Source organism: Tarenaya hassleriana, unplaced genomic scaffold, assembly GCF_000463585.1.
Source record: "Tarenaya hassleriana unplaced genomic scaffold, ASM46358v1 Cleome7, whole genome shotgun sequence".
Classification (NCBI taxonomy): Eukaryota; Viridiplantae; Streptophyta; class Magnoliopsida; order Brassicales; family Cleomaceae; genus Tarenaya; species Tarenaya hassleriana.
Genome location: NW_010969548.1, coordinates 351620 through 373998, shown reverse-complemented (window position 1 = coordinate 373998; position 22379 = coordinate 351620). Strand labels below are relative to the sequence as shown.

The 22379-nt window shown below is 37.5% G+C and overlaps 4 protein-coding genes across 8 annotated transcripts; 1 reads left to right on the top strand and 3 right to left on the bottom strand.

The window, feature by feature from the left end:
* Positions 1-518: 518 nt before the first annotated feature.
* LOC104800469 (elongation factor 1-alpha) lies at positions 519-3501 on the bottom strand. The gene is made up of 3 exons (XM_010523276.2): positions 3392-3501; positions 1757-2239; positions 519-1665 (listed from the first exon to the last, which is right to left on the bottom strand). Exons 2-3 carry the CDS (start codon positions 2216-2218, stop codon positions 778-780), a joined length of 1350 nt encoding a protein of 449 aa, XP_010521578.1. The 5' UTR covers positions 2219-2239; positions 3392-3501; the 3' UTR covers positions 519-777.
* A 1451-nt stretch (positions 3502-4952) lies between these two features.
* Positions 4953-8889, bottom strand: LOC104800468 (T-complex protein 1 subunit beta). 3 transcript variants are annotated; one of them, XM_010523273.1, is made up of 12 exons: positions 8770-8889; positions 8278-8369; positions 8141-8197; positions 7977-8042; positions 7770-7881; positions 7540-7668; positions 7383-7454; positions 7031-7146; positions 6771-6847; positions 6013-6498; positions 5612-5927; positions 4953-5323 (listed from the first exon to the last, which is right to left on the bottom strand). In XM_010523273.1, the coding sequence occupies exons 2-12, from the start codon at positions 8281-8283 to the stop codon at positions 5177-5179; spliced, it is 1584 nt and encodes a 527-aa protein (XP_010521575.1). In that variant the 5' UTR covers positions 8284-8369; positions 8770-8889; the 3' UTR covers positions 4953-5176. The 3 variants fall into 3 exon arrangements, with proteins under 3 accessions (XP_010521575.1, XP_010521577.1, XP_010521576.1); XM_010523275.2 differs by having other exon boundaries at positions 8278-8328; XM_010523274.2 differs by lacking the exon at positions 8770-8889 and adding an exon at positions 8679-8697.
* Positions 8890-9238: 349 nt separating this feature from the next.
* Positions 9239-14717, bottom strand: LOC104800467 (stomatal closure-related actin-binding protein 1). 2 transcript variants are annotated; one of them, XM_010523271.1, is made up of 14 exons: positions 14553-14717; positions 14001-14070; positions 13627-13926; positions 12996-13124; positions 12632-12724; positions 12064-12204; positions 11820-11888; positions 11622-11705; positions 11296-11473; positions 11004-11120; positions 10638-10696; positions 10363-10497; positions 10054-10203; positions 9239-9636 (listed from the first exon to the last, which is right to left on the bottom strand). In XM_010523271.1, exons 3-14 carry the CDS (start codon positions 13906-13908, stop codon positions 9592-9594), a joined length of 1482 nt encoding a protein of 493 aa, XP_010521573.1. In that variant the 5' UTR covers positions 13909-13926; positions 14001-14070; positions 14553-14717; the 3' UTR covers positions 9239-9591. The 2 variants fall into 2 exon arrangements, with proteins under 2 accessions (XP_010521573.1, XP_010521574.1); XM_010523272.1 differs by lacking the exon at positions 14553-14717 and adding an exon at positions 14248-14270.
* A 3875-nt stretch (positions 14718-18592) lies between these two features.
* Positions 18593-21443, top strand: LOC104800466 (tubulin beta-5 chain-like). Of its 2 annotated transcripts, none has more exons than XM_010523270.2 (4): positions 18593-18722; positions 19524-19921; positions 20143-20412; positions 20604-21443. In XM_010523270.2, exons 2-4 carry the CDS (start codon positions 19528-19530, stop codon positions 21284-21286), a joined length of 1347 nt encoding a protein of 448 aa, XP_010521572.1. In that variant the 5' UTR covers positions 18593-18722; positions 19524-19527; the 3' UTR covers positions 21287-21443. The 2 variants fall into 2 exon arrangements, with proteins under 2 accessions (XP_010521572.1, XP_010521570.1); XM_010523268.2 differs by having other exon boundaries at positions 18594-18722; positions 19519-19921.
* The last annotated feature ends 936 nt before the right edge of the window (positions 21444-22379 follow it).

Here is a 22379-nt window from a genome sequence, read left to right as displayed (position 1 = left end):
TGTTCGACTACGTCGTCTCATTTCAATTTCCCAACAGAGGACAGAACCTTGAACATGTTTTTTTTTTTTTCATTTGATCACCATGCACATAGGGATGTCAAAACGAACCGAACGCGCGAACTAGCGTTCGAGGTTGACTCTTTTTTTTATCGAATTGAACTAAGAATATCTGAACCCAAATAAAAACGGGCTTAATGAGCCAACTCGTTATGAGCCGAACCCAAATGAGCTAACTCGATCAGCTTGCGAATTGGCTCCTTTGACATCCCTACATGTACATTCCTAAGTTATCTTCTTAAACAATATTGTATTTTTTAAAACAAAATTTTAATTATATCGACTGATTATGTGTCAAAATTTCAAAAAAATAAAGAGATTATGCAGCTAAGTCTTTTAACTTAAAAAAAGAAAAAAACTAGATTGTTTGGAAGTGGATATCGACATAATAATGTAAGGAATTATGATGTTTTAGTGGATATAAAAAAACCAAAATTTTGGGGTATCTATGGAAATTGACGAATTTATCCAAATCAACAAACTATAAATACCAGAGGAAAGAAACAATTATCCAAACACCCACAAATAAGTTTTTAATCAACCTGCAAAAACAGAGGAACACAAAACAAACCCAAACACAAAAAATCACAACTGCCACCGTCGGTCCAGAACCCAGTTCTGCGAAAACCAAGGAAAATGACCCAAACAACCATCATAACGTAAGACACATATTTTATTGCTACCGTGGCGGCAGTAGCACGGGACATCCTGCTGCACGGTTCACTTGGCACCCTTCTTGGCGGCCGCCTTGGTCACCTTGGCACCGCTGGGGTCCTTCTTCTCCACGCTCTTGATGACACCCACCGCCACTGTCTGGCGCATGTCCCTCACGGCGAACCGTCCCAATGGCGGGGACTCCCAGAATGTCTCCACCACCATGGGCTTTGTCGGTATCATCTTCACAAACCCAGCATCCCCGTTCTTCAAGAACTTTGGCTCTTTCTCTAGCTCCTTACCCGACCTCCTGTCTATCTTTGTTAGTATCTCCGCAAACTTGACAGCGATGTGGGAGGTGTGACAGTCGAGAACCGGTGCATAACCGTTCCCAATCTGACCAGGGTGGTTCATGATGATGACCTGTGATGTGAAATTGGCTGCTTCCTTGGCTGGATCATCCTTGGAGTTGGAGGCGACAAAACCACGTTTGAGATCCTTGACTGCAACGTTCTTCACGTTGAACCCGACATTGTCGCCCGGGAGAGCCTCTTGGAGAGCCTCGTGGTGCATTTCGACGGACTTGACCTCAGTGGTCAGTCCAGAGGGACCAAAGGTCACAACCATACCGGGCTTGAGGATACCAGTCTCAACACGACCCACAGGGACAGTTCCAATACCACCAATCTTGTAGACATCCTGAAGAGGGAGACGTAGGGGCTTGTCTGTTGGCCTCTTGGGCTCATTAATCTGGTCAAGGGCCTCAAGGAGGGTCGGACCTTTGTACCAGTCAAGGTTGGTTGACCTCTCAATCATGTTGTCACCCTCAAAACCAGAGATGGGAACGAACGGGATCTTGTCGGGGTTGTAACCGACTTTCTTCAAGTAGGATGAAACTTCCTTAACGATTTCATCGTACCTTGCCTTCGAGTACTTGGGGGTAGTGGCATCCATCTGTTGTCAACAAAGAAACATTCGTATCAGGCAACATCATTTCAGTCAATTAACACAAGCAAAATATGTAAAGTAAGAACATGTCTTTTACCTTGTTGCAACAGCAAATCATTTGCTTCACACCAAGAGTGAAGGCAAGAAGGGCGTGCTCACGGGTCTGGCCATCCTTGGAGATACCAGCTTCAAAACCTCCAGTGGTGGAGTCAATGATGAGAACAGCACAGTCAGCCTGGGAAGTACCAGTAATCATGTTCTTGATAAAGTCCCTGTGGCCAGGTGCATCAATGACAGTGCAGTAGTACTTTGTGGTCTCAAACTTCCACAGGGCGATATCGATGGTGATACCACGCTCACGCTCTGCCTTGAGCTTGTCCAGCACCCATGCATACTTGAATGACCTCTTGTTCATCTCAGCAGCTTCTTTCTCAAACCTTTCGATAACACGCTTATCGATACCTCCAAGCTTGTAGATCAAATGGCCAGTGGTCGTTGACTTTCCAGAGTCGACATGTCCAATGACAACAATGTTGATGTGAACCTTTTCCTTACCCATGGTGTAGTCTTGTGCTCAGATCTGTCAATACGAGAACAATTAGCCAATCTGAACTTGGCACCATCGCAATTGAAATAAAGGTAATAAAAATTAATAAATTGGCAGACTCATCGAAAATTGGAAGCAAATGACTGATACATAAAGAAGAATCACCATGGAAGACAACCAATAACTCATCACGGAATATTTTATAAGCCACTACGTGAAGAATTTATTGATACGCCATACAATGATTCCAAGCCACTCAGCAAAATGCTCAAGAAGTAACCACATCAAGAAAATTGATGAAAAAACATATAATGTAAAAAAGACAGGCACCGTAAAAAAATGGCTGATAAACTCAATAATCGCAAGTTTATGCTGAATGAACCACATACAACCAGTATGAAACACAAGCATCTGAATCCAAAATACCAAGACAAACACAGAAAGAAAGAAATTCATATGCAGATCCAAGAAAATGACACAACATACACAGTATACACAGATACGGCAGCAAATACAAGAAAATCAACAATCATCGATTGAAAGTTTCCAACCAACATGAAGCATTAAGACATAATGCCGCAAACACATGAAGCACTCAGATTAAGACAAAACCTCTGAATCCAAAAGATTTGTTAGCCACGCAAAGATTCCAAAAGTTTAGCTGGAAAAACTCAACTGATCAAAGCAATACAACCAATAGAGCAATCAGATTAAGTCAAAGAACAACACAATACATAGAGACCGATAAACACAGATCGCAAATTCATGTTCAAGGAGCAAAAGACAACCTTGTATCCAAAACAGGCATCTGATTCCAAAATCTGAGTAAAAGACAGAAAAAAATGATTACCGAAAACACAAAAAATGAACGATAATCAATCCAACGTTTCCGAACAACAACAACACCTAAACCTCAGCATAGGGATAAAACCTCTTACACGAAATCGGAATAAAACCAAGGAAACACAAAAAAAAAATCCACACAGATGAAAAACGAAATACTGATCAACAAATCTCAAAACCATATCCATCCAAGCACCATGAGAAACCAGAGAAAACTAAGATAAAATCATAAACACAGGAAATCAACGGAGCAATAACACGAAATGGACGGAAAGCTCGAATCGAAACAGAACATCAAAGCATCGAAAACGTAAAGATAGATCTGAGAGAAGAGAAACGAACCTGAGAGAAAGAGAAGCTAAAACCCTAGAGCGAGGATCCGAGGACGAGAGAGCCGGTGATAGGAGAAGTTTGTTAGCGATGTGTGGTGTTATAGGGCTGGCTCTGGAATGAATTTCCGAAAATGTCCCTGGAATTTCAGCTGGCAGGTCGGATACTGCTCGAACCGGTCTTTCATCAGTAACCATATTGACACGTCAGCAATCTGTGCAAGCAGCCTGCATCGACCTGCAATTCATTGACCTCTCGGTCCAAATCCAAATCTGATTTATAAAAAAACATTCGAGTAACCGAGAATTCGAATGCTGATATAAATAAAATATATTTATGGTAGAGTCCACCGTTATTGTTCATATCGACTTACTGTTCATATATACGGTATTGTTCACACCGACCGTATACGTAAACATTAACTTCGAGATTTTTATAAATAAACCATTTGGATTCATTCATTTGTACGCTTTCAAGAGAGAGTAATAAGAAATACATTCTTCTTCATTCTCCTAAAATACCGTTTTTGGTTATAGCTAACGATCTAATATCCGGATCATTTATATTTCCCCGATTTCATAACACGTTATCAGCACGAGCGCTCTCCCACAACTAAATATAAGATAATTTATCTTTAATAATAATATTTTCGTTCGTATAATATATACATGTATTCATTAATACTTGAGTGGAATTAACCACAAGCTATATATGAATACCGATATTCTTTATAATTAATTTATGGACGGTTATGCTACCTTGATTATTATTCATGGACGGTTATGCCGCCTTAATTGTTAATCTGGACGGCTATGCCGCCTTAAATATTTATTCTTTATTGGGCGGTTGTGCCGTCTTAATTATTAATTTGGTCGGCTTTGCCACCTTAATTATTTATTTGTTATTGGAAGGCTATGCCGCCTTAATTATTAATATTGGACGGTTATGTCGCCTTACTTATTAATAGACTATTGTATTTATTCTTTATGGATGGCAATGCCGCCTGAATTATTCTACTTCTGTACACAGGTAATACCGCCACATATAAATAGTTATATTACCTAATCTATATAAATTAATAAATATTCATCATGCAAAATATTATTATATATAATATAAATTTATTGATGGTCATTTATACGAAAAAAGTTTTATAAATTCTTTCATATATCGGTAAATTAATTATAAATTATTTGTTTCCTCAATAATTAGTTAATTATATGTATAGCATGATCAATTAATTTTACAAAATAGTTTAACAATTCGTTTTGATAAATTATTTTATGTATAGTTTTATGATATAAATTGGTAAAATCATTTATAAAATTTTTCAAAAAAAAAATTCTCCAACGGCTACAATTAAATTTGATTCGATTCGGTTCAATTATATTCAGTTTATATTCGATTCGATTACAATAAAAATACACATTTTCTTAAAAAAGCTATTTTTTTGTTATTTTTTATTTGATTTGATTCGGATTTAGGTTTTTCGATTTTAAAAAAATCATAACCATTCGATTCAAATTGGTTCAATTATCTAGTAATGAACAAAATAAACCACCGCAGACTCGACTAAAGCACATTGTTAATATGGTGATTGACACATATAGAAGAAAACATTAGGCAAATGAAATAAACAAGATCCGACCAACACTTAACGAGTCAAAATCAAAACCATAAATGATTTTTGCAGGAAAAAGAAAAGATTGGAAGGGAATAACGATGGCTCGGAACATCATACACTAGTGGAGACAAAAAGACAAGCAGAATCTTAAGAAGGGGAAGAGAGTTGCTTCATCACATCCTGTCTTCCCTCCTCCTGGGAGCACATTTGATGATCTCATCTACTCGGAGAATCATCTCAGCCGCTTCTGTCGCCGATAACAGAACAGCTTGCTTCACTTTGAACGCCTCGTAGATTCCACGCTCCCCCATGTCCCCCACCTGCGAAGGTTTTCGAGAATCACAAGCCCAGGATCGTTAAATTTCTCGGGCATTGGCATCGTTCGAGTTTCACGCCAAAGTTGCAATCTTTTGACTGTAGAAATCAATTTTATATCTAACCCATGAAACAATATATTGAACATATTTGAGAATGCTGCTAACATTCAGAGTTTGGATATGTGCAGGCCAAAGTTCAAGTTTCAAAATGGTTACCTAACTATAAACGCTGGATTTGGTTTAGTAGTTTTCTTATAGGTTAAAAAGCAATGACAGTTTACTGTTACTTACAGATCCAGAGATGACGTCGATTCCTGCATTAGACCCTTCGTCGTGATGCTCGGCTCGGAGTTGGGCGACCAACTCTGCACTGTCTAGGCCGGCATTGTCAGCAATGGTGGTTGGGATAGCCACGAGAGCACGTGAGAAGGCTTCAATGGCATGAGACTTTTTGCCAGCGGTTTTCCGGGCCAGCTCATCCACTTCTTTCGCCATCACCATCTCTGGCCATCCACCTCCAAGCAGAACCCTTGTGTCGTTCACAGTTTGAGAAAGCACACACAAGGCATCATGGAGGGATCTTTCTGCCTCGTCGAGAACATGCTGGCTGCAAGAACAGAACCACAACTCGAACATGTCCTCAGGGAAAGATTAGAGGTTGAAATTCGAGTAAATGTGAGGGGAAATTGTACCTGGCACCCCTTAGAACAATCGAACAAGCCTCACCCATCTCAACACCGGAGAAATGGATCAACTTGTCCTCGCCAATCATGATCTCTTCGATGAGTTTGCAGTGTCCAAGCTTAACAGACTCTGGGTTGTCAAAGGTTGAAGCAATCTCACCGCCCGTAACCAAAGCAAGGCGTTCTATCCCGTCAAAGTCAGCATGCTCGATTGCGAGTACACCAGCATCTGCAAAGAGTTCCTCGGGGAAATTGTAGATCAACTGTCTATTGACAAAGCAGTTGATCCCGTGGCATAGGATCTTCTGAACTTTTTCTCTCATCTTTTCCTTCTCAGCCCCTTCGATCTCAGCAACCTTTGACATGGAATCCACACGCACACGTGCACCATAGATTTTCACTTTATCAGTATCCATTGCAGTATTAGCAACCAAAATATTTGCATTCTCTATGCGCTTTGGTTGTCCAATTCCAATCTTCTTGTCAAGAATGAACCTGAAAGAGATAAAAGTTGGTTTGATAATGTTACAAAACAAAATACCAGATTGCAGAAAGAAGAAAAAGCAAACAACACAATGTAACTAATATCATCAAAATTTCTATAACCCATAAATTCGTAGATTAATCTGCACAAGTTATGAAACTGAGAAGCTCGTTACAGACAGTAGCTTAGTTACCACAATCAAACGTATAAGAAACAAACACCAATGTTTCACAATTATAGCTATCTGATCATGAGTCAAAGGCACCAATAAGTATTTACTTACCCTTCATCGAGAAATGAATCCTTTAGAGAGCCTCCGGGTTTCTTGATGATTTGAATAGCTTCTAAGTTTGTGCTACCCTGTTGGAACACCGACTTTAGAATATAAAAAAGGAACACAAACTTCTTGTACCATGCAGTTAATAGCAAAGTTAACTCATCCAAATGATTTCATCCTTTTTTTGCTACATTCATCAACTGAAGATCTTTCTACATCGAATGAACATATATGTTCCGGAGGAAGACTAACAAAGAGAACAGCACCTTAAGCCTCAAAACAGCATCGACGGCCATTTGTCCAAAATGTTCCTTGTCCTGTGAGAGAATCTTGGAGCATAATGTGGTCATTGCAATGTTCATCAAGTCTGACCTAAATTTTTCTGCACAGGCACCAAACACAACACGGTAAAGATCTTGAAGATGTTGCCAGGTTACTGGAGAGTAAGATAAAATAAACACACCGACTCAAACTTTGGAGAAAATAATCTAGTATGTTTCATTTAAGTTCAGTGTGACAAAAATTTGTGTTTTAATAGAGTTCATATGCCACAAAACTAAAACATTACTTCACTATGCCAACTGTATAAGGTTTAGCTAGATGTTTGTATATCGATACCTGCATCGTCCTTGTTATCCATAACTCTTTTCAGTAAAGCATTACGAGCACATTCTGCAGCCATTCGGTAACCTAAGAAACAAAATATTATATACCATCGTCAATCCACAGAAATGAAAATATACTATTATCATTCAAACTAGGATCCCATATGCACCTGATATTATCGTCATAGGATGAATCTTTGCAGCCACCAACTTTTCGGCTTCCCGCAGAAGTTCACCCGCCAAGACAACGACAGAAGTCGTTCCATCGCCAACCTCATCATCTTGAACTTTTGAGATGTCTGAAAATCAGATTCAGTGACACAAATGATGATTAAATACCAAGTTTAAAACAAAGAATGTACAGAACTATTCAACGGAGCAAATGTAGCTGAATACATACCAACAAGAACTTTAGCCGCCGGGTTGTCTATGTGCAACGACTTCAAAATGGTGGCCCCGTCATTCGTAACAGTGACTTCATGTCCTCTACCAGTAGATTGTAAAATTTTATCCTGCCGAATGATTTTTCGAGCATAAATCAACATCAACTCAAGTACATAACACTTGAAAAGCTCTTAATTCAAAAAATAAATGTATCGAAAAGCACCATCCCCTTTGGCCCTAAGGTAGTCTTAACAAGGTCAGCAATCGCCATTGCGCCGACAAATGACGCCTATAAACAAAAACCTTGATCAGAATCATCACAGAAACAACACAATTAATCTGAAATCTGCATATCTCTAGACGGAATCTCATTAACAGAAAGCTCACCATCCTTGCACGCTCTCCCTTCTCTTCACTAGCTTCATCTTTAAAAATCTTGTCGATCTAAACACAGACAGCTGAGTCAAATGGCCGCGAAGTAAGAAAAGAGGGACGCTGAAAGGTAAGAAAAGAAGAGGAAATACCGCCATTGAAAAGAGGAGAACAAGGGTTTTCTAATGTCGGAGAGCTTCAATCTGCAATCAGCCCCAAACGAATAATAACAGGTCCACCCAATCTAAAAAGATAAAAACAAAGAGATTTAACACGTAATAACAGAAAATGCACAGAATCAAACACGCATCTCTGTAATCGATGCCACTGTTGTTTTTTTTCAACTACAGAAATGTTTCATCCTCGGGAAATCAAACAGCCAAAGACCTCATAACCTTTCAGAATCCATGGCGACAGAAAAAAGGCAAAACAAAGTAGTAATAACACGTGCTCAGAATCAAACAACCATCCCTGGAAACGATGCAATCGTTTTTGCCAACTATAGAAATATTTCGTACTCGAGAAACTAAACAGGCGCAAAAAGAGGATAGACCTCATAAACCCTACACATCCATAGCGACAGAAACAGAAAATGAGAACACAGAAGGAGAAGTGAGATTCGCAAAAGTAAAAGGAGATCTAACCACAGGAGAAGGAGAAGAGGAAGAAGAAGAACTCCACGAACAATGGGCAGCAGCCAGATCGATGGCGACGCAGAGAGAACGATGCTAAAGTCCGACAAGGCTAGTTCCCGAAGAAAGCTCAAGTAGGAGGAGCTCAGGTTTTCTAGAAGAAACTCAAGGGTGTTTTTGTAAACTTTTAAAAAATTTAAAAATTCTTTTCTGTCCCAAAAAAATCCGTGACGTTAGAAAATAAGTTGAATTGACAACCAAAACTCTAATTTGGATTGTGAAACTACGAATTATTAAAATTGTTGTATTTTTTTTATCTATCGATTCCAATAAACAAAAATAAAAATAAAGAGAAAAATTTTTTTCTCATATATTTCTAAAAGAGAACATATTTCATAAAATACACCTAAAATAAATCTAGTAAATGGGTGCCACATTATCAAGATGGCAAAGCACTCAGACAAAACAAAGAGACACAAGCCTAAGAGAATAGAACTAACAATAACATTACAAATGCCAGCAGTTATAGAACAACATCATTCAAAAGACCCCTCGGCCCTCACCAAGCAAAAGCTTTTGAGCTCAATCACCTTTCAACCGTCACCACATTGACGTGAGGGGAAATGGTTCTTACACACATTTGAGAACACTAAGAAGGGAGAGGCGGATCCAGTGAGATAATACCACTGAAAAAGCCTGATGGAACCCACCAAAAGGAAACACACTCGTGATCAAACAAATGCCAAACGCTGGGAACTAAGGGACTCGGAGACAAGAAGAATACATTCAAGTAAGATTTAATTACAATTAGTCTGCTGCCTCTGGGTTGGTTCATTAGTTTTCCAAGGGAGGCCTGTCGTCTGGGCCGGCCAGTGTGACCTGCAGTTCCAGTTCCAGAAAACTCGTCGATCCCGAGGTTATATGAACTTTTCAATTACCAGATCATAATCTGAACCAAATAAAACATGATATTGTCCCTAATTACCAAATTTTGACATACTAGGACAACAGGTAATATGACAAAATTTCATGTTTTGTTTGGGAATTGGGGACAACTTTTTTGTTTTGATATATGAATTTAAAAGTCTATGTTTGTTCAGGAATTTTTTTTACTAATTTCGTGATTTTATATGCTGCTTAATGTGTAGCGCTTTATCCACTGTTTCAAGTGCATATGTAGAACAACTCAGCTATCGGAAGTGGATAAGTGTAGTTTTTTGAAGCAAACACAGAATGCTTACTAGCACATATCCGCATCTCACTATCCCACCCATAATTAGCATGAAAATTACTTACGTTGCAGTCAAAGGCAAACCTCCGTGCAAGCATGACGGCAGCGTTTCTTTCTCGCTCAGACTCGAAAGCTATCACAAAGGAAACCCCTTTCTTCGCTTGCCAATACAATGCCTGTGCTGCAGCATTTCCACCTCCTCTAACTCCGCACAGCTATATAACACAATAAAGTTCATCAAGAGTGAGCGGACTTCCAATCATTTAGACTGTAGAAATATCGGGTAATGCAGTAAAAAAAACCATGATATCTTTGGGTGTCTTATTTTGAACAAAATATCACGAAGGGAAGACTTTTTTTACGAGCCAAGTTACCTGCATTGCACTAGAGTAGTATTCTTTCGCGATTACCGTGTTCCCCTTGCAAAGCTTTATCCTCATCTTACCCACGTGAAACACGTGGAGTGATTCTGATGGATGGTCTTCCCCGCTCATTTGAGTGACTACTACCTGCCACAATAGAACAAAACAAAAGGCAAGGACAGTTGAATTGAAATGCTGCTAAGAAATTCATGAGAATTAATATTACTAAATTACTAATGGAAAGCCATTTAAAAAAACATATATCAAGAGGGTGAGAGAAAACATACATTGAAATCAACATCATGTTTCCGTACCAACGCCTCCACATAGCTTCCCAACCCAGCAGCTGCTCCAAATGAGGACTATATGTTAATGTTTCTTTTTCAAAAAAAAAAACAAATAATTGAGCTAGGTAATGTATATCTTAATTAATTTCACTTTTCAACAATCTGAAATATGTAAGCCATGCTTTAGCTAATTGTCATATTTGCTTTCTTTATTAAAAATAAATCATGGACGAAGGGGGAAAGAAAAATATCGCAGTGGTAACCATCAATAGAATGAAAAAACAATTACTAGCAAACGAGAGAATCAAACTAGTAATCGTGGTGAATTAACAAGATCCAATTTGAAGAATCAAGATCAGAATGAACCTGGGTCAATCTTCCCAACAGTAGATAATGTAAGGGAATGGCCATCGTAAAATATTTCAGCAAGCAAGACTCTCCCAACATCAATAGGCTCGGGAGCATAAGCCGGTTTTGTAGCACCTGAGAGAGGACAACAGCTAAAATAAAATATTCATTTTGCTAGACCTAGAGGGTATATATTTCTCAATTCTGGTTATGGCATCCATATACCACCGATTAGTTTGAGAGGAAAAAAGAGTGATATAATCTGAATAAAAACTAGAAAGAAAGCTACCAATGAAAAAGTCTAGTGCACCTGATATAGGCTCCTTGCTGCCATCAGAAGATGAACGGTACCATTGGATTGAACACTTGGAAATGTCCGGGGCATCATCGGAGCAAGGTTTGATCCGCAAACAAGAACCTAATGCTTCGGAACCATCTATTTCATATAAAAGGGATATCTTTTCCTCGCTCTGTTTGCACACTGCAAGCTACATTATGGAGAAGTAACAAAACATATCAAAATTCATCATTCCATCATCAAAGCCAATACCAAATAACCTCGTCCAGTAGTTAATGAAAGCACAAGGCAATATAACGTCGTAAAATGAAAATTGATACATGGAACATTCAACTGACCATCTTTTGTAGTTCAAGAGAATATCTAGATTTCTCTGCAAGTTGATTCCTCAATGCTCGAAGCTCATGCTCCATGTCCATTACCTGAAAAAAGTCAATAACTATTGAAAATACACTACAAAAGATTCAACTCAGACAACAAATGCCACTCGGCAGCTGTTGTCAAATAGAAGAAAAAAAAACCTTTCATCTACTCACCTTGCTCGGCTGATGTAGCATTTTGATTCGCCTAGCTTCTTGAACTTCCTTCATTAACTCTTCCATGTCCTGATATAAAATATAAAATGCATAACTACTTTGGACAAATTAGGGGAGAGACATCTACATGACATTATGCATTATAATTAGCAGTGCGATTGTACGAAACTATCCATATAGGACTATTAAACAACACCACATGAATAAGACAGCAGAATTATGATAGGTTTTCCCCACAAAATACCTGCTTTCCTGAGACTCTAGAGATTCTTTCATGTTCATGCAAAGCTTCTTCCACTCTCTGTACAGCGGCCTTTGCACTCTCAATCTCAGAGCGTGCAAAAGCTCTTTCCTCATCAACAAGTTTCTTAGCATCCTCTGAAGCCTAATAGAAACGGCAACAAAACTAATTGGTTCAGCTTTAACGTGAAGGAACACAGAAGAATGGCACAAATAAGAAAAAAGAACAAAGGGCATTCCTTCTTTCCAGTTGTGACCAGAAACCCCAGAAGAGGCACTTAGATGGAAAACGAACGAAACAGATAAGAGACCAGAAATTGATGATTAGAACCTTATGTTTTGTAAGGAATGACATCCAACTTGTGATTTAAACAGTAGAAATAATGCAATCAAATATCTCTGAATCATAGCAAGGGAAAATCAAAACATTGATTCTAAATCTCTAATGCACAGCTATGTAATATGTCAGACGACAAAAATTATTTTAAGAGAAGTGGATACACGCTCATCCAAATCATCCAACACAACGAAGATAGGAAAGAGAAAGCATGGATGTCTTGAAGCATTTTTACCTGTTTCAGAAAAGTAGCCAATTTCTTCACCTCTGCTTTTTCTTGGAACAATTCACCTTCTCGCTGAGTCAACTGAACAGCAAGAGCTTCAACCTAGCAGAGATAATTTTCAAATTCAAACATACATCAACTGTAGAAAAAAAAAACAGCAAAATATGTTTAACCCAAATGTCCTAGGCAAATACAGGAAAATCCAGGCTCTTTCTTTTAGCAACACTAAAACCAAAAACAAATCTCCACTTTTTTCATGTAACCCAACAAAAATTATACTCTCCACAAAAAGACTCGCTGTGAATCAAAACTGAGAGAGTTTTTGTCGGATTGCAAGACAGCAATTATTTCAAAAAAGAAATAGAACATCAACCATGGCAATGGCTTCCTCTACATCATCCCTGTTTCTGCCAGTCACACGTCCTTTTAGAGATTCCAACGCATCTCGAAGCTTCTTTAGAAGAACATGTTTTTCCAAGGAGGCTGCTTCTTTGAGTTTCGCCTGCATTCAACAACATCGACTTAGATCTGAGTGTTCTACAAGTATATTAAGTCGCAAATTATTACACCAATAGACTCCCTTATTCTGCATAAAATTTCATAATTCTAGCAGATGAAGTCAGTTATAGAAATAAACAAGTCAGTCCAAGAAGACAAATGTTACTCTCTAACAAACCAATATAAATTACGTGCTTCAAAACAAATATCCAAGACCCAGGTAGGAGAACCGGACAAAAACATCTTACACAGAACGCAAAAGCAAGCCATATCATTTGTCAGAGTGATCACAGATAAACTAACAACTAGCTCATATCGCAGCAAAGATGTCATTTCATTCTGAAAGAATCCATTGTAAACCGGGACCTCTTCCGTGAGATTTCCAAAACCTTACAACAGATTGCAAGCATGTGATCTCTTAACATAAAAAAAGTCCGACCTCTTGATCCAGACGGCAAAAAACAACGTACAAACAAGTTCAACAAGTATCAAGGTATATATCAGACCTCTTCAGACAGCTTAGCAGCTGCAGCCAAACCCTTTTCAAACTTATTGGCAAGGTCACGAACTGACAAACGCTTTTGCTGCTCCAGCAGCTGTGCTGTCTCACGGGCAACAACTTCCTTCATGGACAGCACTTTAGGGTCATCTTTTACATCAAATATCTGATCATTAGCCCCAATTCTATAATTAGGGAATCTACTGGAAGCAAATTTCACATCTGCTGACACTGGAGGAACAGCATTCTTCTGCATCGAATCCCCGAAATCACGTGTAACCCTTGTCATTGTCACAGACTGATTAATCTGTCCACCAAAAAGATACATATACTTAGAGCTGAAGAATTTAACAGAGCAGTGATTAGATTATGACATCTTACCCTTAAAGGGAGAATGTTGGTCGATGACTAACCACTCCAACAAGTAACTGCCCGAGAAATTTCAAGCAATCTGCACACAAAGAAGAAATGTGCATATCATTTCTACCAAATTTTATAGAAAAGCGAACTAAAATATGACCTCAGACATAAATCAAAGAAACTCATGCAGATTAAACAAAGTATTCAAGTGAGAATCTCCAAATGCATAAATGGGGGAAACATAGTTGTTACAAATTTTATGTCATACAGACAGATTAGCCACAATTTTCCCAGAAATTAACACCGCAGATAAAACCGGAGGAGAGAACTCTGGGTAGTAAGATGATACAACAAAAACCCTAGGTGAGCAAAATCAAGACTAACCATAAAATACAGGAAAATTTTGGTAATAAGGACCAGAAAAGAAAGAAACTTTGTCGAAAATGACGGATCATGCAAAACACCAGAATAGGAAACGAAATCACCGATAGGAACCCAAAATCTAGACAATGTCGCATTTTTTTTTCGCGGAACAACAAGAGAACGAGACCGCGACATCAAAGGAAACCTCACCCAAATACGAAGCCGATCGTTGGATCAGATGCAATGTCTTTGTCTCCCAAAATCAAAATTCGAAGATCGTCGAAGAAGGAGAAATATGGATTGAGCAGAAAAAAAAAAGGATTGGGTTTGTTAGAGTCGCAAGCTTTAGCTATTCTGAAAAGCAAGGACAGTGAAAAAATTGTTGTTTTTGGTGGAAATTAGGAATTTTTAATTTATCTTCTTTAACTTATTTTTATTCTCATTTTTTATTTTTGTCATTTTATATATTTTTTTACTGTGATGGGTAACTCCTTGTTTGTCAGTAACACTCCAAATTTGTTTTTTTTTTTTTAAATCCATGGATATCGACGAAATAATATTTTTTCCAGGTAAAAGATAATTTATTTTTAGCGGCAGAGAATGTCATAAGACTCATAACCAGTTAATTGGACGGAAGACGACGGTCCAGTACAATATTTGTCTTTTTATTATTTAATTTATCTTTTGTGTTTTTTGAAACAAATTTCAAAGGTAATTATTATATTGGTAAAACTAAAAAAAATATAAAATTCATAAAAATTCTCAAACTTAAAAATAATTAAAAATAAAATTCTAAACTTTTAGTTTAATAAATTTATTCTCAAATCTATTTAATATATCATTATAATTTACAAATTTATTAATTGGTATAAAAAAAATCTTAATGATGTTGATTAAAAAATAAGTTTGAAAATTATAATAATATATTTTATAAGTTTACAAATTATAAAGATACGTTTGATAAAAATGTACATTTTACAACGGTAATAAATTATTGAAAAATTAAAAAATTATTTTTCATTTGACAAATTAATTTTTTTATAGATTTATCAACAAAAAAAAATGGACCAAACTTAAATAAGGCCAACAAATTTAGAGTGAATTCTACGAGCCAATATCTCGGAAGTGGATGTGTCAACACATGTTACAAATTCGTAGGTTCCAAGATATGTGAATATCATTTGAACACGTGTGAGCATTTTTTTTAATGTATTCCAGTTTAACCAGATACATATGATTATCAGAATATATTTTTAAGATAACATGTAGTGACAAAGGTTTTGATTTATTGGTCCTATAATCGGCAAATAAAAATTCCGTTTTTTTATATAAATAAACGGATAATCAATTTAAAAAAGAATATTTTTTCTTTTTCCTTTATATAATTATTTATTTATAGAGACCAACACTTTTGTTTTCAAAGGTTTAATAAAATGTCATTTGTCTTTCTATGAAACTTTATGGTATTTATGGTTGAAACAAAATATAATTTTCATGAAGGGTACATAGATTCAAATGAAACGTTATACAACATTTCATTTCATATATAACATTTTAAAACTTTAATATACCATTTTTATAAAAATAATCATAATTTATCATACTTAAATATGGATAACCAAAATAACCGTTTTAAAAACTAAGAAAAATACTATGAAGTATGAACATTCCATTAACCATAAAACAGATCCATAAATATTTATCAAAAGTAGATATCAAACCATCTAATTTCTATATTTTAATTCACAATTCAAAATTTTTAATCTATCTAAGATAGGGATTATAAGAATTCTTTTCGGACACTATACTATAAATCCATTATTTGAACACGTATACTTATGGAATTTCTCTATAATCAACTTAGTGTATGTGTTGTTTATAAGGATTTTATTAATTGAGACAAATATATCATGTTAATAAAGATTATCACAAACTAATGATAAAACAGCTAACAAAAATACTCTAATAAGAGTATATATATAAAAATTCCTATGTTGGTACAAACATAACTTAATTCGTTCAATACACAAATGTAAACCAAATATTGTCTCAAGAAATAGAATATCAACCGTCACTTTCAAGTAGAAATACAAACAAAATGATCATCTGTACCTCACAGTGACCCACTTTCATGAGTAAGTGATATCAGAATCTATTCACGATTTGTGTTTTTGTACAAAAAGATTAATTAACCTTTGGACAAACTTTAACGAAAAATATAGAAAAATCGAGTAAGAAATATTCAAATTTGTAAAAATTGCCAATAAAATATTGATCTTTGAAAATCTGATCATAAAATAATACGGAGTTGTTTTTGAATTCCATATTAAACATGACAATATTAAACTCTAATGGAATTGTTAACAGTATTAATCGACTAACAATTCATATCATATGTTAGTTTTTTTTTTAAATTGTAATTTTGGGTTTTTAAAAATTATCCAATTTAAATCTTGAAAAATCGTTAACATTTTGATAAAATTAATCAGTTTGGTTTTAAAAAAGATAAAAATACCTCGGTGAGAAACAAAATTAACTAGTATTAGTTAGGGGTGGACGTTTCGGGGTTCGGATCGGTATTTTAGCAGTTTATTCGGTATTCTAAAATTTGTACCAAATTAATATCATATATTATTCGGTTCGGTTTTGGTTTCGGTTCCGGTACGGTTCGATTTCGGTTTTTGTTAAAAAAAAATTAGTTTTTTTTTTTAAATTTCGGTTTTTCAGGAATTTTATAAAGTTCGGTTCGGTTCTGTACGGTTCGATTATTCGGAATCGAACCGAAACGCCCATCTTTAGTTGCGGGTTTCAACGTTATAAAAAAAAATTAACTAGTATTTATAATGTTTTTAAGAAAAATAATTTTTTTATCCAAATTTTTATAGTTTAATTGGTGAAAAGGTACAAATTGTGTATATGGTTTCGAGTTCAAACTTTAAGTTTGGAGAAAAAAATATATATTCTAAATTATAAGGCGGTATTCCTCCTGAATATTTTTCTAGTGAACTTGATTACCAAAAAAACTTTTTTTTTTATCGTGTGAGTGAAGAATTGGGAGCTGAAAAAAAATATAGTCAAAGACGAGTGGGGGTTTTGAATTGTTTTAGTGGTTGGCATGTCACATGGCTTGCCAGTGATACGTACAAAAAAGCAAAATATCAATGCCTCGGGACGAATTTACCGATTTGCCATCCTGCCTTCTTATAACACATTCGTACATTCATCGGTCTAATTGATTACCTCTGTAACTTTTATTAGTAAACCTTCTGTTAGCGTCATCGCACGTAAATTAATTTGAAAGATTTATAACACCCATTAAAGAATTCATTAGAACATTTATAAAAATTAGATTTCAATCTATAATATTTTCTTATAAATTAAATCTGTACATGTATTTTTTTTTCGAGATTATTTTACTATTTTGAAAAAAAGAATACTAATGGAAAAATTTCAAAATATTATGTTGTGTAGGAGTAATTCTGATCTTCTAGTCTCTAATTAAACTTTTAATTGTTTTCTTAGAATCTGATTGGTTGCATCGAAAATATAAGCAAACACTAGCATGCAAAATTTACGGGTAAAATCGAATTTAGTCGTAACTTTAAAAAATAATAACATTTTGTAAGGATTTGAAGCTTTTTAAATATTCCCATAGTAAAAATTATAGAAATAGTTTTTCTACCGAATTGTTTTTTTATTGTTCTTATGTCTGAAGACTGATGTAACTAAATGACTTGTCTCTTATCTTATGTTTGTTTTGGATGAAAAAAAATTACGCATTTTTTCGTTAAATATTTAAATCGTCAATTATATTATGTGTATATATATTTACCTTAATATTTAAATAATTTGATTTTAGAAATATGTAATAAAACTATATAATAATAATAAAGGCTCGGAGTGCCCTCCTAGATATAAATATAACAAAAATGAAATGAAGTATTTCTTACTCCAAAGTCCAAATGGTTTTATTTTCACGTTCCGATTCGGCGATGGTTCCGAAGAGACGAAGCGGCGAGAAGGGGTCCACACGCGCGTGTACACACGCGAGGGTAATTTCGTCAATATGTCCCGACAAGTTTTTAAATCCATAGTTAGCCTTCGGCTTTAATTCCATCCTCACCGTTCAAATCCAAACAATCCGACGGCAACTAACTCCAGATCCATCGGATAAAGGAGGGAAGCAATCTCAGCCGTTGGATCTCTGAGATATGGCGCTCTCACGTTATTATAATCCCACCGCATTAACATCGAAGCAGAAAAGGTATCCTCGTCCTTCACTCTTCTTCACTCTCTCTTCAGGTCGAGCAGCCTTCGCGCTCGATCGACGACGACGACCACCACATTTCCCTGAATCCGTCGCTCCTTCGATCTCCGCAGGTGACAGACTCTTTTTTCTGATAACCTAGATTCGACTTCTCGTTCTGATCTCTTTGTTTGGTCTGTTAGACACTTTCGACGCCATCGTAAATCTTGTCTGTAAGGTTTTATCTATCTCGATTTTGGTTTTCATTCCCTGTTTTTTGAGAAATAGAGATAAATTTTATGCATCGTACAAAAATCTTCCATTCTGAGTTCGTACATTTGTTCCGTCTTTTTTTTTTTGTTTCAAGACCATTTCGATCTTCAGATTGGTATTTGTGTGGCATGAGACTGCAGGATTGGGTGTAAACTGCAGTAGATCTTACATGTTTTGTTTGTTATATGTCTGAATCTGTGTTCCGTTCTATATTTGGATGGCGGAAAATGGAAAACAGCTAGATCTCGCCAAGTACTACTTTTTTTCAATGCTCTTCATGTAGCCCGAGTTAAGTTTATTGTAATCTTAGATGATCTCCAAGGAAATCTGATTTATCTCGTGATTTAAGGTCGAATTTTGTCTTCTTTTCTCTGTTTGACTGATGAGAAGACTATGACTGCTGTAGATCGTTTCTGTGTTCCTTTCATCTGGTTGCAATATGCTTGTCTCATTTGTTTTCCTTTTGTGGCTTTTGAATTTCGTTGAAATTTAGCTGAGATCGTGGCTAAGAAATCATCATTTCATTAATAGTTGTCTCTTGAAGATCTGATCTCTCAAAGATCAATGATTATTTCTCTCGATACAATGCCATTGTATAATTAGTTGTGGACTGTAGAGAGTGATCCTCTGACTCAAATATGCGTGTTGCTTCCACAGAACAGAAACATGAGGGAAATCCTGCATGTACAAGGTGGACAATGTGGAAACCAGATTGGATCAAAGTTCTGGGAAGTGGTATGTGATGAACATGGGATTGATCCAACTGGAAGGTACGCAGGGACCTCAGATCTGCAGTTGGAGCGTGTGAATGTCTATTTCAACGAGGCTTCCTGCGGGCGATTCGTGCCTCGTGCTGTGCTCATGGATCTTGAGCCTGGTACAATGGACAGTGTGAGAACGGGTCCATATGGCCAAGTCTTTCGCCCTGACAACTTTGTTTTTGGGCAATCTGGTGCTGGAAATAACTGGGCCAAGGGACATTACACTGAAGGAGCTGAGCTCATTGATGCGGTTCTTGATGTAGTGCGCAAGGAGGCTGAAAACTGTGACTCCCTTCAGGGTATCAAAACTTTTTTAACCCTCTGAGTATTCCATTTCTTTCTCATACCCATTCAGGGATTCAATAACATTGAATGCCGTCAACTTGCTGCAACTGAATGTGATCCGGGATACTTGTTCCTTATGGCTTGGGCTAAATAAAAATACAGGTTTCATATAGCTGATTCCCATTTTTGGCACCAGGTTATAGACATCTAATTTTTCTTACGTCTTTCTTTGTAGGTTTTCAAGTCTGCCACTCTCTTGGAGGTGGCACTGGATCTGGGATGGGTACTCTACTGATTTCTAAGATCAGGGAGGAGTATCCTGACAGGATGCTGCTTACTTTCTCCGTCTTTCCATCACCGAAGGTCTCAGACACTGTTGTGGAGCCATACAATGCCACCCTTTCAGTTCACCAACTCGTTGAAAATGCTGATGAGTGCATGGTGCTCGACAACGAGGCTCTTTATGACATCTGTTTCAGAACGCTTAAGCTAACCACTCCAAGCTGTAAGTCTCTTGCCTCGCCTTGCCTTATTTGAGAGTTATCTGCATCCCTCGTCATAAACAAGATGTCACAGCGAAAACCTGGTCTAAGATCACATCCTGAACCCACAAACTCAACAAATTTGAATTTTTTGCATCCTTTTCGTGCATTGAGGGCTATGTTTAAATATACTAAAAACTGTTGTGATTCACAGTTGGTGACCTGAACCATCTGATATCTGCGACCATGAGCGGGGTAACATGCTGCCTCAGGTTCCCCGGTCAGCTGAACTCAGACCTGAGGAAGCTCGCAGTCAACCTCATCCCCTTCCCCCGACTCCACTTCTTCATGGTCGGATTTGCCCCTCTCACCTCCCGTGGCTCACAGCAGTACCGAGCACTCACCGTCCCAGAGCTCACCCAACAGATGTGGGATGCCAAGAACATGATGTGCGCAGCCGACCCCCGCCATGGCCGCTACCTCACGGCCTCGGCCATGTTCCGGGGGAAGATGAGCACGAAAGAAGTCGACGAACAAATGATCAACGTCCAGAACAAGAACTCGTCCTACTTTGTGGAGTGGATCCCAAACAACGTGAAATCTAGCGTGTGCGACATCGCTCCACGAGGCCTATCCATGGCGTCGACCTTCATAGGGAACTCGACATCGATCCAGGAGATGTTCAGGCGGGTGAGCGAGCAGTTCACGGCGATGTTCAGGAGGAAAGCGTTCTTGCATTGGTACACTGGGGAAGGTATGGACGAGATGGAGTTCACGGAGGCTGAGAGCAACATGAACGATCTCGTCTCGGAGTATCAACAGTACCAGGACGCCTCGGCAGAAGACGAGCTCGAGTACGACGACGAAGAAGAGGAGGAAGGCATGGGCGAGATGTGATTTGATGAGTAAGTTTGAAGTTTGTGTGTGTGTGTGTTTGTGTCCATCACTTGGTAAATTTCTACGGAGAGGTGATTTGTGTGTGCGTTTCCTGATATTTCTGCGTATGTACCGTTTCAACATCTGTGGTGTCTGGTTATTTCCTTCGTTCATTTCATTTCTGGGTCACGGGGTAAGTCAGACGACTCCATCATTAAAAGAAATGATGAGAGATGAACCGATGAGAGCACGGAGAGAGAGAAAATGCCCTGAGATTTTGAAGCATCGATGAAGGAATAAAAGAGTTATAAAGGGTGTTAGTATCCTAAAATGCAAGTAAAATCGCCGAGCGCAGAAGATTCAACGCTTTGCAGTCGAAGATAGAGGTTCTCCATATCGCATCCACGGTCAAGATCACATCTCAACAATTGATGATCCAAATGGCATTGTCGACCCATATCGTTGATCCAAAATCGATTGTGAATATCTCGTTCACGAGTCGAAGGTCGATCTCATGGATGAGATTGCCGAGTCTAAATCATCTAGGATTGCACCGCAGGGCAAAACGGATTGGTTCGGACCGGGCCGAGATGGGCCTTACCAACGATAAATATTTAACGATGTGTACCAAAATCTCGTATATTGGCCGTGGAAAAAAATCGACGGGCGTCTATCACATCTTCAATCCCTTGAGATGCAGGGGTGGGCGTTTCGGAAAACGGTTCGGGTTCAAGACGAATGAATCGGTTCGGTTCTTTCGGTTTTACAAAAATAGATACCAATCGGGTTTTTTATTGTATTCGGTTCGGTTCGGTTTCGGTATCAGTTCGGTTCAGTTCTGGGTTTTATTAAAAAAATGATAGATTTCCTTTAAAAATATTCGGTTTTTCGAGATTTTTAAAGTTCGGTTCGATTCGATTCAGTTCGATTCCGGGATAATTCGGTTCTATAAAAATGGTATCGTTCGGAAAATAATAGCGGTTTTGGATCGAAAAAATACCGTTTTAACGGTTCAGTTCGGTCCGCCGGACCTAACCGAAACGCCCAGCCCGGATCAAACATTTTTTCTCTGTATTTTCCTCTTTTTTTTTTCTTTTTTTTTCACATTTCAGCG

Excerpts from the sequence above, each read along its gene's own strand:
- LOC104800469 (XM_010523276.2), bottom strand. The coding sequence starts at position 2,218 with ATGGGTAAGGAAAAGGTTCACATCAACATTGTTGTCATTGGACATGTC. Across the intron at positions 1,666-1,756 it reads TGATTTGCTGTTGCAACAAG|ATGGATGCCACTACCCCCAA; the intron begins GTAAAAGACATG and ends TGTTGACAACAG.
- LOC104800466 (XM_010523270.2), top strand. The coding sequence starts at position 19,528 with ATGAGGGAAATCCTGCATGTACAAGGTGGACAATGTGGAAACCAGATT. Across the intron at positions 19,922-20,142 it reads AAACTGTGACTCCCTTCAGG|GTTTTCAAGTCTGCCACTCT; the intron begins GTATCAAAACTT and ends CTTTCTTTGTAG. Across the intron at positions 20,413-20,603 it reads TAAGCTAACCACTCCAAGCT|TTGGTGACCTGAACCATCTG; the intron begins GTAAGTCTCTTG and ends TGTGATTCACAG.
- LOC104800467 (XM_010523271.1), bottom strand. The coding sequence starts at position 13,908 with ATGACAAGGGTTACACGTGATTTCGGGGATTCGATGCAGAAGAATGCT. Across the intron at positions 12,725-12,995 it reads TAGAGGAAGCCATTGCCATG|GTTGAAGCTCTTGCTGTTCA; the intron begins GTTGATGTTCTA and ends TATCTCTGCTAG. Across the intron at positions 11,706-11,819 it reads TGCTACATCAGCCGAGCAAG|GTAATGGACATGGAGCATGA; the intron begins GTGAGTAGATGA and ends GACTTTTTTCAG.
- LOC104800468 (XM_010523273.1), bottom strand. Across the intron at positions 7,882-7,976 it reads CCTTAGGGCCAAAGGGGATG|GATAAAATTTTACAATCTAC; the intron begins GTGCTTTTCGAT and ends ATCATTCGGCAG. Across the intron at positions 5,324-5,611 it reads TCGACGTCATCTCTGGATCT|GTGGGGGACATGGGGGAGCG; the intron begins GTAAGTAACAGT and ends AAACCTTCGCAG.